The sequence below is a fragment of the Bombus vosnesenskii genome, unplaced genomic scaffold (genome assembly GCF_011952255.1).
Source record: "Bombus vosnesenskii isolate JDL3184/JDL3185 unplaced genomic scaffold, Bvos_JDL3184-5_v1.1 scf7180000013295, whole genome shotgun sequence".
Classification (NCBI taxonomy): Eukaryota; Metazoa; Arthropoda; class Insecta; order Hymenoptera; family Apidae; genus Bombus; species Bombus vosnesenskii.
In genome coordinates, this window is record NW_022882946.1 from 3,850,906 (window position 1) to 3,869,398 (window position 18,493).

Consider the following 18,493-nt stretch of genomic DNA (forward strand, 5'->3'; position numbering starts at 1 on the left):
GAGGAGCAGCAGCACGTGTCAAGGTGGACGCATCGTGTGTCGTCCATCTATTTCCAAGGATTCTCTATCGCCGATGGTGTTAAACTATAAACGTGTTATCAGAATTTTGGCTCGATAGCGGCTTTGAGCGGTGACAGTCTTGAGGACTACCGCGATTTTAACAAAGAGTCGCGGATGTTACAGTTTCGGGGTTTCCGACAAGGAGCCCGACGCTTCCTGTTTTCCGCCGCGAAGGATCACGTGCACGGGGCCGATGACTCGAGGACTCTCGAGCTCACGTTGTCCCGTGGCACGTGGAAAGCGATAATAAGGATTTTCTAGAAGGATTTGGCTACTTAGCAGACAGGGTGATGGACAGTCCTCTGACAAGAGGGCTGTGGACAGAGTCAAAGAAGCTTGTCGCTTACCCCTAAAATCTTCGTGTGATCCAGATCGCCGGAGCTCGATATACAGGGTGGTTGGTAACTGGTGATACAAGCGGAAAGGGGGTGATTCTACGCGAGAAAAGAAGTCGAAAATATAGAATAAAAATTGTTTTCTTTTAATTTTTCCATCGAGACAACGATCTACAGTGAGATCCGTTATAACGAGACGCGATAAAGTGCACGCGTACCGAGCGAAAATTCAAAGTCGATTTTCTCGAAAACAAAGCCTCGAACGAAAAATTTTTATTCTATATTTTTGACTTCTTTTTTCGCGTAGAATCACCTCCTTTCCGCTTGTACCACCAGTTACCAACTACCCTGTATATTTTATATTATTTGACATGTTCTACCGTCATTTTATCTCGTTTCTATTTCAAACGCCATATTCACATTATCTTATATTAACAAAAATTGAGAAATTGATTAGTTAGATGCTGTAAGAATTTACGTAAAGTTAGACGAACGAAAGAAATGGCAACGAATGTACAATCTTAAATAAACTTTTGCAAGCGGTCATTTGACCGGGTTTGGTGAGGTTAGCGTTTACTGATCATTTCGTTGAATAATTTTTAACGTCAAATGGTTAGCTTCGGCTGCGATGCACGACGTTACTCGTCCCACGCAAATAACGCGTTTCTTGCAACGATACTCGTGCAACTCTGTTTGCTACGTTATTCGCGTTTGCTGCCATAATTGCAAGAATGAACGTTTCCTCGGCCACTTTTTACAATCAAAGCACATTGGACTTCATTGATCAAGTCCTGATCGTGGGATGTTTTACAAGAGATCGGACATCTCCTAATGCCGCTTCTGTAACGAGCTCATTAGCGCGAGTCTGCGTTTTTCGAGAATGCGGAGGAAGTAACCTTGCTCGTGTTTGCCGTCTCTTCTTTACGACACTTCCCATGGAACTATGTGAAAATAGTATCTTATCGATTTCTTTCTTTCCCTTTTCCTTCTTTTTTTTTTTTCCTAAGATCACTTCCTATCACGAGCTGCTCCTTTTGTATACGTTCTAAATATAGAAGTCTTCTAACTGGTTTAATAACGTCGATTTGCCACGTTTTACGATACGCGTATATTACAATTTTTATCAGTTATCGTATTTTTCGAGGTATCCGACGAGATCAATAAAAAATGATCATTTCAGAATTACGTATTTGGGAATTGCGTTTCGTTGGAGATTGAATTGCATATTTACGAATATTCGTTTCGTTAGGAGCCGGAGTAGATGCTTTTCGTATTATACGACGATATAACGAAGATCAACGAACACGTATCTATTCTTTTTTTTTTTTTAATTTCTTCAATTCTTTAAATTCTTTAATTTCACTTCTCACCATTCTATCTCAACTCGATCGAGCCTACAATATTTAAACGTATCTCGCAATCAGAAATATCAGTCACGATTCCTTCGTACCCTGTTTCGTTCCACGAACGCTTGAAGATTATTTTAGATTCATTCACGAGCTTGAAAGAGCGTCTCTGTTTTCGTAACGTGGCGTCACCGTAGAATGCGTAGTAGAGTAGACAGGCAAAGGCGGCGGCGGTAAACGTTTCAATGGCAAGGTTTCCGCAGCGATGTCGATTTGCTCGTTCGAGGCTATTGCCTTTTCGCGTCGTTAGACAAACCATCTACACGGAGCGTACACGCGGTTACGGGTACGTCGGGCCGCGCCGCGCCGCGCCGCGCCGGCAGCGTTCTAGCACACCTTCTCACACGATACCATCTAACTAATTATAGCCAGGCTCATTTGTAACGACGAATCTGAATTCCCGGTTGCCAAGGAAATTCCTCGTTCTGCCTGCGTGGCCCCGCGTTGTAGCCTGCTGCGAAATCAACAGGCCTGGATTTTATCCTCGTTACGCCGATCATCGGAAAGTTTGCTCGAGTGTACGTATCAATTTTGCGACTCGAACGGAGCTATACGGTACGTGATAACAGAATATTTGCATAAATATCGGTAATATAAAGAAAATGGTAACTCATCGCAATGCTTTTCTTCCGTTTTTTGAATCTTTCTTGATTTTTTACTGTACTCTATAGAGTAGAATATAGATAGGTATTCCTTCGTATCGAAAATTCATTCCACGGACATTTCGTAACGCTCGTTACATTTAGGATAACCATAAACGTGGATGTAATAATTACAAAGTGGATTTCCACTTATTTTCGCATGTGGAATAACTTTGCGTCGATGAATCGTTCGTTCTCGCCCAGTCGAGAATCGACCGAATTCTCGTACACGTGGCAAATTTGAAATTCGATTATTTAAAAAAAAAAAAAACAAGTCTTCGGCGTTATTTTGTCATTCTTGAGCTTCGCCTCGTCTCGAGCCGTAGAACCACTCTGGCCCTGTTTCTATCGATTACCAACCATCCTATAGAACGATCGTTGCCAACGAACTAATAGGTTTACTATGTTACTTGCGAAAATATGTATGTTAATATCAATAGTATACTAAATATACTAACATTGTACAAGAATTATGTTTACGATCGATGATTATATTACAAAACATCGATCACCCAAAGTGCAATTTTTCCGATAGCAATTTTCGTATCCTACCGGATATTCATAAAGATATTCGATTATCGCTTGTATTAGGTTGTCCGGAAAGTGTCTTTCTTTTACAGACACGTCTTTTACAACGATGCATCTTTATACAAACATGAAACCTGATCTATCAAACGTTGCGATCTTTATCTCGATAGAACAAAATGGATCATACGTAATTCGATAAAATAACATAAATCGGAAAATGTTACGCATCCATTGTTTCTTTATAAAACGAAAGAATCTTTTCGGACGACCTGATACATATGGGTCAGCTGGTAAATCAGCTTGGATCGTATGGTGCGCGAGTGATTGGCCAAGTAAGTGGGAAAATAATTATAAACGCTAGGGAAATTGAGATGGAAGAAAGAACGTTCGTTTCTTTTTCCAAACACGGTATAATTATCTTGTTAACTAAGAGTAAGAAAGGCGAGTTAACTCGATATCCGTAGCTCGTCTGTAATTTCGACGTATCTTTCATTTTTCCTCTGATAATTTCTTCAACGATGAGAAACGACAGACAGAGGATAAAACATTTTTCCGGTCTGAAACGCTTACGTGCTCGTGAAATCGACTCATTGTTACAGAACACGCGATAAAAGATACGCGTTCGAATTAAAACCTCCCATTCTTCGTGCTACTATAAATGTCCTGCCGTTTGCTATTCGTGCTTTCTACGGCATATTTCTCGAACGATCGCCGCCGATTCTTATCTTATTCCGTTTACGTTCGGTATCGATACTAATTTATTGCGTCAGCATAATAATTACGTAGATAATTGAAACGGCGATTAGAGGGACGGTTTGATCGTTCGAGCGAGTTTCTGTCCCGATGGAAAAACACGTCGCTCATTGTTCATTCCATCTGATCGGGAGAGCGTACCGTGGAATTTCTGTCGTAAGTGGACGATCGACGTATGATTTTACGCTTAGTTGCTCGTTTTGCTTGTTTCTCGAGAATACGTGGTTCACGACGGTAGAACATGTCAAATAATATAAAATATACAGGGTGGTTGGTAACTGGTGGTACAAGCGGAAAGGGGGTGATTCTACGCGAAAAAAGAAGTCGAAAATATAGAATACAAATTTTGTTTTTATTTTTCTATCGAGACAACGATCTACAGTAAGATCCGTTATAACGCACCGCACGCGTACCGAGCGAAAATTCAAAGTCGATTTTCTCGAAAACAAAGCCTCGAACGAAAAATTTTTATTCTATATTTTCGACTTCTTTTTTCGCGTAGAATCACTCCCTTTGCGCTTGTATCACCAGTTACCGACCACCCTGTATATTAATAATATTAACTCCATTGTTTAACGCAAGTCCTCGACTTTCGATATCGCAGTATCTGTAATACGTTCGATCGCTGCATTGTATTTCGTTTATCATCGAACGCAACGCCGTGTTCTACAAGAAAATCGATTAGTAGTAAAAATCTGTGTCTTGCTGTTGAGAATTGTGGATCTTAATCGTCGAAATAAATATATAGGAGCACTCAGATTATACTTAGAATTGATATTAAAATAGTTTTAGATTTATTTAACACTAGAACTACCGATAGTTAACACGAAGCTATTTCTACCAAAACCAGTCAAAATCACTGGTCCTTAAAAAATACGTAATAATAGAATATTTTTATTTTTTGATTTATTACAGATTTCCTTACAGAATCAATTCCACGTTATGTAGTACATTTTTGGTATTATTAATCCGTCTGAGACCATCATCCCTAAACGAGGGTTGACAGTTATAAAATTGTAGAACCAGTCATTTTAATTGGTGTGATATTTCTAGCGTTAGCATCTAGCGAACTAGCGATCGATCCGGAATTTTCCTGATAACTGATATCATCATATCGAATGATACGCGGTAAAAATTTAAAAAACGAGGAAACTGGTTAATTGGGGTTCGATAAATTGATCGCAGGACCCTTTTATCATACACTTTGACAAGTACCAGTCATTTTGACTGCTATTGGTATGAGTAGCCTCGATACAAAATTATTTTAGAGTTTGAATATATAAAAAACAAAATAAAATTTATTATATTATTCTCTCAGTTATCGTTGCGAAAGTCATTACACCATCGCGAAAAAAAAATATAACACAAAGTAGGAATTTTAAAATAAAATTGTAAAGCCAGTCAATTTGACTGATGTGGTAGTTCTAGCGTTAATGTGTAATTTACAAGATGTTCGTCGATACAAATTTGCACGCGTCTCAGCACTCTCTTTGTCTCAGCATCTTCTACACCACACTACCCATGAAACAATTGCATTCATCTGTTTTACGAGACGCTGTGCACGCACATACTTCCACACACTCGTACTCGTATATGTGTGTCACTACTACGCGAATAATCCAATGTGGCACGCAAAATTACACATATCTCGATACTTGCTACTCGTGCAATTTTGTCAATAACGTTAGCTTAATCGTGGACGAGTGGATAAATATTTATCAGCAACGATGTAAATTACGTAATTCTTGTAGGAAGAAAAATTCGTACGGACGATATTTTTGTCAGTCCTGCGAATCTATCGTCCGTGGAAGACGACCATGGACGAAATCGCGGGTCCGATAGGATCGACCGTAAATCTGAACCGACAGGCTGTTCCAGAGGATATTTTATGGTGGCCCGTAGAGATTTGGTGCGGACAAGATCGGCGCTGGAATGCGTCGAGCGACTCGAAATATTCGATACGGGGCGATAAATTGTTCTTCTACCTTGGCGCGTACATTCCACGCCGAGCATTTATGAGGCACCTTTTCCCTGGGGGCAGTGCTTAAAATGTTGCAGCAATTGTAATAACATTTCCGCGTACGGTTTCTCCGACGATGCTTCTTCTCTTTCCTCTCTTGCAATTAGCTTGGCCGCCTCTCTCTTTCGACGTTGCTCCGCTAAAATTTTTCACTGTTAGAACGATACGTTTCCGCGTAATTTTTACATCGGTGATTAGAGAGATCTGGAAATGGTAATAGAATTCCGAAGTGATAAAAATTTTGGTATACGCGAATGATAAAGTTGATTATCGATGAAAGCGATAGCGCATTTCATGGTTTGGGTTTGTAGCTTTAAGTAATAATAAAAAGAATTATTTAGAGAGATATATGCAAATGGGAATGAAATAAACGAAAGAAAATTATTTAGACAAATATATTCTATAATAAATAAAATAGTATATTAAAGGAAATTAGTATAGGAATTAGTATAATAGTATGATAGTATAGAAATTAGTATTTTAGGAAAATAGCATATTAAAGGAAATATTTTATTCGTTTTTAGATTTTTATTTGTTCAAAAAAAGATATGAGCAAAGTTCCGTTCCAATATAGTGTCTCGATAAATGCATTATTTATTTCAACTTGATTTTATCCTGTTTTTCTAACATATTGGTCAATATTTATTGTTAATATTAAACGGTAATTCAATTTATTATAGTCGTTAATTATCGCTATTAATTATATCGATTGGCACCCGGTCTCCGTTAAGAATATCCTGGTTTTTCATATTCGACTAGTTTTTATTATCCAGAATTTTCTGCCGGTTGATTCATAAGCTTGTGAAGGATCGTGTTGCTCTACCGTAGCAGATCGTCGACCGGTTTCCGTAAAGCTGCATGGTTCCTGTTATATCAGATAACTTTCTAATCGTAGAAAATAATACAAGCTTCTATCGGATGTATCGAAAATTCTTTCGCTGTAATTACCGAGTAAAAGGAGGAAAAGGATCGTCGTGGATTCTACAGGAACGTCTCGAGGCAGGTGTCCATTTGACAGTAAAGCTATCCGCGTTGAGAGTTTTAAGAATGACTATCCGATCCGATAGTGACTCGGATAATCGCTCTGAACGCGGTATCCATTCGCGAGATACAACCTGCAGAGCAAATCGCGATACTTTTCCTTCGAAATGGATACGTACCTTCGCGTGGTATCTATGTAACGCCACTACACCTATCAGTCGATGTAAACTCGGCAAAGTAATATCGTCTATATAAACGAGAATAAAATGATTAAATTAATCGACAAACACATTTTCCTGCGGGTAATTTCGTAGCGACTATGCTTTCTAAACATCTAGCTATTAGATACCAAGGAATTGAAATAACAATAAATTATTCTACTGATTTCGCTATGTTCGTTTTTCTTTTCCGTAGTCTCGATCTTCAGCGTTCAGGATATCCAGAATTTCAATTAGTCTGTCACGGTTCTTGTATGTTTATATGCCGATCTTACTCTTAACGAGCGGAAAGATTTTTAATGTCTTAAGAAATATATTATCGCGTAATCATCGTACCAATAAAACGATTCTATCGTGTCTTTTTCAAATTGCGGAAATTTGCTGCTAGTGAAAAGCATGATTGGACCTAAAACATTTCGCAGAACTACAGATATTCGTGTATTTGTTACTGCATTGAATTATTGTATTAAACAAATTATTATTCTATCTAATGATTTAATATACAGGGTGGTTGGTAACTGGTGGTACAAGCGGAAAGGGGGTGATTCTACGCGAAAAAAGAAGTCGAAAATATAGAATACAAATTTTTCGTTCGAGGCTTTGTTTTCGAGAAAATCGACTTTGAATTTTCGCTCGGTACGCGTGCACTTTATCGCGTCTCGTTATAACGGATCTCACTGTAGATCGTTGTCTCGATGGAAAAATTAAAAAAAAAAAATTTTTTAAATGTTTATTCTATATTTTCGACTTCTTTTTTTCGCGTAGAATCACCCCCTTTCCGCTTGTACCACCAGTTACCAACCACCCTGTATATTAGTGTAGCATGGTGGTCGAGGGTCCTGTGGGGTGTCGTGCGAATTATAAACAAACGGTTGCTGAGCATGTGCGTGGTGGGGCTAAGACGAAAGTTACGAGGCTGAGACAAAAGACAAGGGGTTGCTAAGGGACATAAACGAATTAACAGCAGTATGAGTTGAGAAGCCAGAGAGTGCGAATTGCGTTATCGAGATAGCGTTGCTAGCGCTTTTGAGAGAGAGTTGAATCCTGAGAGTGACGAGAGTTGCTAATTAATTATCTAGTTGTCTTAATTATAATACGTTATTGCGATTAGTTCGCGTTAAACAGCCATCGTTTCCTGTTTAATCGACATCTGTTCAATCCATTTATTATAAATAAACTAATTATAATAGTTTACGATACTACATTAGTTAGTAGTAATAGGAAATACTCGCTAATTTACGCTGATGATATAACAATGCCGGCTGTTCTCTGAGACGAGTGATCTGTTAAGCGTTGGAGAGTTTTACGATCGAACTCTACTTATAAGAATAAAATTCTAGTTAATATCGATCGGTTGAATTTCTGCTTATCAACGCCACTTATCTGAACGTAAACTCCCATTGTACGAATGAAAAATCATTATATTCTATATAGTAACAGGAAGAACGAACGAGCCGCTATTATACGAAATACATTTGCACGAAGCATTTTTGCCTCGTTGGGTTCATAAGATTTGAGGTAATGGGCGTGATAGGTATTGAAGGAACGCTCGAATATATTTAACAATAAATATTTATTAACAAATATAATTCGGTGAGTACACTTGGTTATTAATCGCGGTTATTAATTTCGGTTCGCGGTTCACGATTACAAGTTCGAACTTGGATAGATACGGTTCGATATGCGATGTCGAGCATATTGCCTGAGATGTCGAGCAACTCGGACTCGCGATTGCTGCCAACTACCAACTATCAATTCGGACAGGCGTCTCACGACCGACTTTCCGTCACGATGATGCTGCATAGAAAAAACTATGATGTGTCTAAGGATACGAGATCATCGGATTCGTCGAGGAAAGCGTCGGTTCGGAAAATGAGGGAAATGGACGTCGCTGTTAATTGGCTAAATTTTGGGTTGATGGTTGGAAAAGGATGCTAACCAGCCTTGAGAGAAAGTTGCTAGCAGGAAGCGTCGTATGGGAGGAAAGCAGATTTTCAGTATCTTCAGTGGTAATCGGTGGTAGGTATAGGGACTGTTAAGACAAAGACTATTTGTTCCTTTGGAGGACCTTAGCTAAATAAATCCTAAGATTTATAGCGGGTTCTTAGGCTAGCTGAAAATATTCTGTAAGAATGTATCGGCATGTAACGGTCATCTTGTCCGAAGGATAGGGTCTTTGTGTAGCGAGTCACGGGACAGAAACCGTTGGAAAGTTTGCTGTCGAGTGCCGCTACAGATTCTACTGTAACGAACCGGATGATTTTGGTAGGTTTTTCATCGAGACAGACCGATTCGCTCGGTGTCTCGAGTGTGAGAATCGATCAATAGTAGCTTGTGTCGCGTCTACAGGATTCGCTACAGGATGTCTCTGTCATTGCTGATGGTTTCGGTGCGACTTACGTTTCTTTCTATCTTTCGATAAGTCATGTTTTGCGCATCCTACGCGCTTTTCAACTCGATCCATCACTTTTCGTTCCACTCCGCGTCGAAACACGTTACAAAAGCACGGACAGAATAAAACGAACCTCCTCCCTCGCATGTACAATGTCCTGGCCAGAGTCGCGTTGCTAAACAGATCGTTCTGATTCAAACGATCTCCGACTTGAAAAAAAGATCACCTCGTAAATACGAAACCGTGAACGTCGGACACGATTCGTGCTATAAAACTAGCGCGATTTCAATACGCATTCTCGATGTTGAGCATTCGCAATTTATGCAAATCGCAAAACCACAGCGAATCCGTCGATACTTTGTCCAGTTTGCCTCGCGAACGAGACAAGGATCGGCCCTGGTCCTGGAGCTGCGTCCATTCAGCTCGAAAGTCACGGATTCCGATGATGTCACGGCGGTACAGTATAAACAGTAGGAAACGAGGTTACGCCAGGTTCCATTTGAATATTCGTAGGTGTCCAATTCCATGTATATGTGTGTCTACCTATTTCGATTCTGCACTAATCTTTCTTTGCCTGTCTTTCCGTACTTCCGCCTATATCGCTTCCTTTTTCTCTTCGTCTGTCTGTCTTTTTTTTTTGTTATCGCGTCTGTCCTTGTTTATCTCCGTCTATCTCTCTGTCTAACGTCTGTCGCTATCAGTAATTCACCGACCGCAGTAAGAACAATAGCTACGGCTACTCCGAGGACTTTTCCATGATTATACGGTGCTTAAGCTGTGATTACCATGTACCGTGAACGAGCTGCCACACGGTACGCCGATCGTTTTTCGCAACAGTAGAAAAGAATGGAGGTTCTTCGTTGAAGAGGCGTGTTATTATACGGAAGGAGAGTATCTGTTTCTAGCAGAGGACTGCGCGTTCTTTTCTCCACACGGCAATTGGTAATTGCTCTCACGTTCGCTCGTTCCGCTATTTTCGCTATTTTTCGTGCAATGTATTGCAGCGTGGCTTTGTGAATTTGACGTTCGATCGCTGATAATTGGATAATCATAATTCGTACTTTCATATTTGACACTAACGTATAGTATTCGGATGACAAAATATTCGGCTACAACGACGTTTCTTGGGGGTTTTGGAGATCGTCGAAGTTCAGAACGACGCTCTGTTTTTCACGGAAATACGGCGTAACAAATTTGAGTCAACCTGTTCGTGTACGCGTCTTCGTGGATTTTGACGATACTTTTTCAACGTTTGGTAGCTTAAACTTACTCTCTGTGTGCATTCGAATCGCGAGTATTGGATTAGGTTTGGATTATTCTTATTTTCTGCGTGCCGCGCCGTGAGCCTTGAGGCGACCTCGTGATCATACAGAAAGCGGTAAGCGGGAAAAGTGGCATTTCGAGCGTTACCTGTCTTCATCGCGTTGTTACTCGGATTTCTACAGCTAGGACCTTTGTCAGCTAAATGTTCGCAAGGCTGAATTTCCAAAAATGTTCATTATCATGAAAAATGACCCTCATTTTCGACTTTGGCATTTTAAAATACCCTCCAAAAGACACATTCGGATCAAAAATGTTCAGCAGCCCGGACGCTGCCTTTCCCGGGAATTTGAACGTTTGCCGTGCTCTTTCAATCGTTTAGCTAAAATGTAACAAAAGACAGGAATGAAATAAAATTTGTCTGTATCGAGTATCAAGCGAAGAACACGTAACACGAATATCTCGAGGATAGTTTTCTTTTATAGCGAGTTCAACCTAACATTGTCATCTTTCAAACGAAGAAACTAGGTTGGATTAGCAACGATAAGAACGAAAAGATTAACGCTAAATTATTGAAAATATTTTCAAAATCGACCATAAGGTAATCCTATTCTTCCTCGTTTTTTTTTTTTTTTAATTCGTTGGCCTCCTTAGGAATTCGATCGTTGCGGATGAAACAGCACACGATCCCACTATGCGCTACAGTTCCACGTAGCAAAAATGCTTTCGAGTTTACTTGCTTGGTCGTACGTGGGCAACTCGCATAATTTATTTGAATCCGGTGGAAGAAATATGTATTTAAGAAGCTCTCGTTAAGCAGTGTTGCATGTTCCCTGCGTTTACCGGGAATCAAGACGAAAAGCGTATGATACGAAGGTTCGTGTGCATTCCGGTATGCTTTGAAGCGTTAAAACATGTCAGACAAATTCCAACGTTCGCTTATGCACGTACGATAAGCCCTACGGATACGAATGTAATCGGCTACCTTTGAAATCCTTCAAAAAATTGCGGAAATCATTGAGATTCCTTCGACGATGGATAACGAGGATGCATTAGATAAGAAACAGGTAGAAAGATGATGTTGATCGGATGGTAATTAATCGATTGGTCATCGAGAAGATTTTATTCCTCTATTAACGACCAGAAAAATATGTATCCGTGTATTTTTCTTATAGATCTCTCGAGTATTTTGATTAAGTTCCTTATGCAGATCGGCTAAACCATGCGTTATTGGCAAAGGTAGAAATAGTCAGTGAGAAATTAAATGCATGTATCATGCGGATTATTCCTCCGGTATAATTGGAAATTCTTGCACGTATGGCCTGTAACTCTGATACAGAGCGTATACGTATTTCCATTTTGCGTTCGTTAACTCTTTAATAACCGTTCGACGATATTTTCTATATCATCGATTATAATTAACGATATATTTAAATCACGTATTCTCAGAGTCACGTATTGAGATATTTCATTTGATCATGCTTTTAATCGGACAATTTTTTAGGCTGAATATTCAATTGCCTTTCGTTTCTAAAAGCGCGTGAACGAAGCTTTGTACATAGACAGGAATTTTATGTTACGAGTATCGTAATATTATCAAGTTGCTGTAAATATAGTTTCTAAGATACCTAACAGGGATTAATAAGAGTAATCCGCTTTCGAACAAAAATTTATAGCAAAAGTAAAAACCGTCCGAACGAATATGCAACTCTTCCGCGGTATAATATTATCATAACTAGTTCATTGATTTCAGTTTTATGATGTTATCCTGATGTTGTTTCTACCTCGGCATTTGTTTGGTCAAGTCTATCAATACAATGCTAAATATAACATTAAACGTGATATACATATCCGTATCGAAACTTTATAATTGATTTTTAACCAACACAGTGGTATAATATGTTCTGTTAATGATACTCTTGGGAAGATGTTCTTCTTTAAATGTTGAGCATGGTATTAGGTAATTTGTTTAAAATCTTATGTTTGCGAAAAACATAAGAAACTTTTTGTGCAGAAGAATAGAGAACTGAATACTATCTCGACTTAAAACAACCGCAATATCACTTGGTTGGAAAACGACATTTTTTTATAACAACCTAACGATATTGTAATAACGATAAGCAAATTACGGATACTTAGGCAATTTCATATTTTTATTAACGTCGCTTAGGGGGACGAAACGTAGATATTTTTGCATATAACCTATACTTTGTACGTTATTGTACGTTCTAACATTAAAAGCTTATGATTTTACTTACGACTAACCATCACAGTAGACTAGAATTCTTTTAATTACCGATGATCGCTATTCGCGACAAATTTTCCGTTTACTCTCGATCATCGTCGATTTTTACCAAAATCGTTAATGTTAATTACACACTGAAAAATGTCCTCAAATGTCTGATAATCTCTACCATTCGAGCAAAAATCAACTATGTCTCTGTTATTTTTCCCACAAAAAAACCTTCACCTTTTTGTATCTTTACTTTCCATGCATAATGCAAACAGACGACGAACAGCTGACGACCCATTGACCAACGTAGACGACGCATCTTCGTATTACTCTAACAGTATGATTAAGATGTTGCTGCAGAAGTATTACAATCGAAAGGATAATCCTCGGCATAAATCTTCTTTGTCTCTGCAAAAGGACCGAAGACAATCGAAGACTATTGCGAGTTGTTCTCGCGTCCTATGTATAATACATACTAATACGTACTAGGAGCGAGGTGTATCGCGTCACTCTGATCACGTTCCGATACATTCTTTTGTCAATGCATGGCACCACGGAGCATAGAGCTACGTCTGCAGGCTACCTACCACGGGACGGTTGTAACAAGTCTGGTATGTGGTACGCTTTCACCGTTTGCAATATTCATACATCCACGCATTGTTATTACATGCTACGCGCGCTGCAGAATGCCAGCGTGCATGTTACGAGTCGAAGTGATAAAACCATCGACTGATGATGACTTTTTCGAAACCCAATCGCATGGCTGCCATCGGCATTCAACTGTGGAAACGTGTCCAACTTGTCGATTAAGCCGATGTTCTTCACCCAAGAACGCATTTAAATCGTTGACGTTCTTCGAATAAAATATACGAATAAAGATTTCGTTAAGTTTCTCGCATTATCAGACTCTATCAGATTTACCATCTTTCCGTTTGCAATAAGGAATATTGTATTTTCATGTTGGGAATAATTCGATGGAAAGAAGATACTTTATTGCGCTATACGGTTATTTTAATTGAACTGCGAAGAAGCCTATTCTCGATTTCTCTCGTCCAAGCTTTTTACGTTTTAAACATTTTTTTTTTCTTTTTTTTATAGGAACATTTGCGCGGAATCCTTGCTGTTATTTTTATTGCACCGTGGAGTTTATCTTCGCATTCTTTCGACCAGGCTTTTGCTAGTCTTTGCATATTTTTTTGCGCACATGTTTATACAGAAATCAAGTATTGCCGTCGCTATTTTCAATGTTTACGTCAAAATTGTCATTTCTACGTGAAATAAATGCAATAAACACGATATTAACGAGAAAATGATATTACGAAACGATGTGGATTTTCTGTAAATTCTAGAAACGTTATTTTCTCGTTAGTCTAGGAACAAGTGCTTGCCTGTGACTTATTTAAATTCACAGAATGCATAAAATATCCAGAGTTAGACTACTCTTTGTAATTTGTAATATTAAAACAATAGTAAAACAAATCTCCATTTATGAAGATATAGATTTGCATAAAAATCTGCATTCTAGCGATGATTCTTAAAATAATTTCTTAATACTTCCTTTTCTAATTTCGGTATTGATCTGGAGGTTTTTCTTCGCAATTTAAAAATTAGCCTTTTCTTATTTGTAATAGAAATTGAGTAGTCTATTTCTAATCGATCGAATGACTGTAATTAAACGAATCGTAGTGAATATTTTACGTAATTCTTAGCTAATCTTAAAAAGGATTGACAATGATTATCCTTTCAAAGAGCTATTGATCGGCACGAACGATTACGTTTCTACAGATCTTACAAATCATAAAATAAAATTGCAGTCATCATTCTGCGAAGACTATAGACATAAAAAGTAAATGGATTAAAAAATATACTTAAACGTACAAACGTATACATTATACATACGTGTATGCCGGTACTTCTCAAGAGATTAATTGCGAATTTTATGTTCTCCGTTCTGATTACGGTCTCTCCTTCTTTTTTTCGCTAAAATCGTTCGAGAGATAACGCGTAAACGTCGCTCAAAAAGACGCATAAAATGGGTTGACGCTAATGTCGTTTACACAAGGGATTCCGGTTTCTCTAGAATCTGGGTTACCGCAACTTTAAAGCTATCCGTGTATAAACGGTACATTTTCTGTCTCGTATTACGCGCGCCGAGCTAACCATGAAAAATACCGCGATATTAATCGATCTTTGGATTTGCGGGTACATCGATGCGGAACATACGTCGGAAGAATCGGTCGAGTCTTCGGGTAAAACGACGTTAATCTGTATATCAGTGGCAAGTTGTGGCAAAAATATAGGAAATAAAAAATATTTAATATTATTTGGGCGTAATCACAATTACGATATTGTATTGGCTTTTTGCGAATATCTCGGAAACTAAAGCCGAGCAGCAATAACATTTACAGACAAAAATTGTTCGGAATGTCGATGTTCGAGTTAAAATCGATGTGTACTCCGATGTAAATAACTTGCCGATCGTTTTCCTCCTGGTATTTGCGAGCAAGAGATCGGTGTTCGTACATTTTCAAATACAACCAAACGGTACGAAAGTGTGCGAAGACAATTTCGCTGTTCCTGATTTTTGTGTTACGCGAGGCCATAGAATTTCCCCGAACTCGAACGTCTTCGGTACGATTCACCAACGTGGCGTAGCGTCATTTGACGATCGCGAGCAAAAGCTATTGCGTAGAGCGTAGCGTACGTTGACCTTAATCGATGCTCGCCTGGGGGTAGATTCGGCGATTGTCGACCATAGTTGACGCTTATACCGAACAGTTGAATTGTACCAGGAATTTACACGAGACACGATACATTACCAGTTCGATCCTCGATCCAGCAATCTGCCAGCCCTTTCTTCCTCAACTTTATTTGTTTCTCCGAATCTAACTCTTCTTCGTATACGTATCTTTTCAGGCGAAGTCGAGAGTAAAGGAGGTGTATGCGCAGACATGCATGCTTCTCGGCCAGCAGGGCATGCGAGACTGCGAACTGTTCGGCCTGGCAATACTATCCGGTGAGTAAACGGGCCACCGGAGGCCCTTTTTCTCTTCTTCTACCTTCTGTCCATATTCCGGTGGGCGCTCTCGTTTCCGCTGTTCCATCGTTTAACGGACAAAATGCGGTCAGACGGGCCGATGAGCGTGGTGAATGACTTGCGGGGTAGCTGTATCCGCCTCGAATTACGACGCGCCACTTTTTAACCTCCTCCGGAGTAGATCGGATTACCGAAGCTCACGCGAGCCATTAGGTGTTGCGTTTCGCGAGTGCACGAACCGTTTTCTCAATCACGATCCAACCTCTTTCGCTACGTGGAATTACCCTTACGACCCTCGTGATCATCGACGACCGTCGTTAACTCCGACGTCCGCGGATCTTTCGTGTTGGTCTCCGTCTTTCCTACCCTTTTAACACGGAACGGATCGAACCCGTACGATTCGCTGAATGTTCCCAGGTGATTTGTTTAACTCCTCGTATCCTGCAGGTATGTTTCGGTTTAAGATATAACGAGATTGTAAAATGAATCAGCAGTTAAGGTAATTATATCGTGGATGCGAGAATAGCGAAATCGACAGACAAATATGGGAATTTAAACAGCCGAGATCCGAGAAAAATATTTGGTACAGCGTCGATATACTTCATACATCGAAACGGAAGTCCCTATCTACGTTACAATTTTTCTTTTCTCTTCTTTTCGTTGAATTACGTACCTTTCTTTTTCATCGGTGACAATCGTAAGAATATTTATGTTAATTACGCATGCGTGTTAAAAATAGTAAAATAACAGTAAAATGATTTCAAAGCACGGAGGACCGATCTTTTACTTTTGTTTAAAAACAGAAAATTTTGTCGTGCGATGTTTCATTTTTTAGAAAATCGAGTTTGAAAATTTGTCGATTAGGTGTACATACGTAGAATTGGCCATAGCGTATACAGTACTGCAATTAATTAAATAAATTACACTTTTAGAATTGACATACTGCGAATACTAAAAAATTATAAAATAATAAATATCTTGAAATTATTACGTTAGATAGTTCTATAGTTACGCAAATGTGTGGTAAAATAGCTTTTTACAATCTCAGAATTTATATAACTCAATTTTGAAAATAAAAAAGAAAACCAAGTATTTGGCATTGACTATCACAACAAATGAATAATAAATAGCGAAAAGCGATAAAAAAAATATATTTATACATTCAGTTGGCCAATACGGTTTTCCAGTGACTACGTTATTAAGCCTTTCGTGTCGTATCACATTCAACATTTCACCCTAACTGGTTCATATATCGTAATTAATTCATCAAATGTATATATCCCGTGTAGATGAATATCTCTATTTCAACTATTGACCAATATAACGTTTTATGCTTGAAACGAGCCTATTTGGAATTGAGTGGAATTAAAGAAGCCAATTCGACTAAAACGAAAGGATAACGATGCGATAAGGATACTTTCACTAGCCATTCGGTCGGATCTCTTCGCGGTGCCAGCGACACTCTATCCGCTGAGAATTCAAAAGGCCGTCCCGGCCGAGATTCACTCGGTCGAGGAGAAAGTGTCCTAGACGCGGCATCGACCTTTCTGGTAGACGCATAGCGAACTAAATGGAATAAATTAAATCAGCAAATTGAACTAAACGAAACGAACGAAATTTTACTCTAACATTATCGGATACACGTCAACTGGTGTAAAGAAACAAAATCAGAGCAATTCAAAACACGTACAACCACTCATGAAACTAACGACAGTGCGTCAACTTTGTTTCCATAAAGGTACCGCTTTCTTCCTATCCTAGAGCCATATGGAGCAAAAGACTACAAAGACCATCGATGTTTCATACGCGAGATTTCTCTACCGTCGAGCAATCCGAAAACCAGCGAGATTTCAAATTTTCAAAAATAAAAAGATCTCGTTGCGAATGTTCTGGAGCATAGAGAATAGCAGGACTTAAATACCACGCAAAGAGAGTCCTCGCCGGGTAATCCGTTGACTAATCTTGAGATCTTTCTGCATAGCCATGGTCTTCTTGCTTTCCCTTGCCCTCTGCCCCGGTCCCTGTTCCGTCCCTTCCCTTCACCGAATATACTCAGCTCCATCGCTACCCTCTCGCTCTATACTCTCTTGCCTTTCCACCAGTCATGACAAGCCGGTCCGACTGGTACCCCCACTACCACGGGGCCCGGACCCTTCTTGGGCCTCGCAAGGGCCCTGCGGGACCCCTCCCTCCTACATTCCAACGGGGCCCCATCACGGCGAGCCTGAGCTGGCGGGTTTTGAGGCGCGCGAGCCATGCCACGACAGGAAAAAAATGCATCTGAAAAACCAAAACAAGTAAAAAAAGGTGGCTCACACCCCTGCATGCGTGCGTCGGTTTGCGTGAACGTTGGCCGGACCCCGTACCGAGGACCTCTTTACTTTCTCTCTCCCTTTCGTTCTCTGCTCGATCTTTTCTTCTGTTCAGCCTCCGTACGCTTCTCGTCTCCTTACTCTACGCCCCTACGCGCGCGTACGTGCGCAAACTGCTGCCTGGTCATCCGATGTGCACTCTTGTTCCTTCTTCTTCTTCCTCTTCTATTTTTCTTTCCTTTAAATCTTCTTCTTCTTCTTCTTCTTCGTGCTCCTGTTTCCTTCGATTCACTTTCTATCGATATATCCATGCATTT

The 18,493-nt window shown here is 39.6% G+C and overlaps 1 protein-coding gene across 1 annotated transcript in view; it reads left to right on the forward strand.

Annotated features, from left to right (window-relative positions):
- LOC117233473 (protein expanded-like) overlaps positions 1 to 18,493 on the forward strand; it is a 122,684-nt gene that overhangs the window by 67,178 nt on the left and 37,013 nt on the right. Inside the window, 1 exon segment of the mRNA XM_033493823.1 lies at positions 15,744 to 15,843. Coding sequence (XP_033349714.1) covers positions 15,744 to 15,843 — 100 coding nt within the window.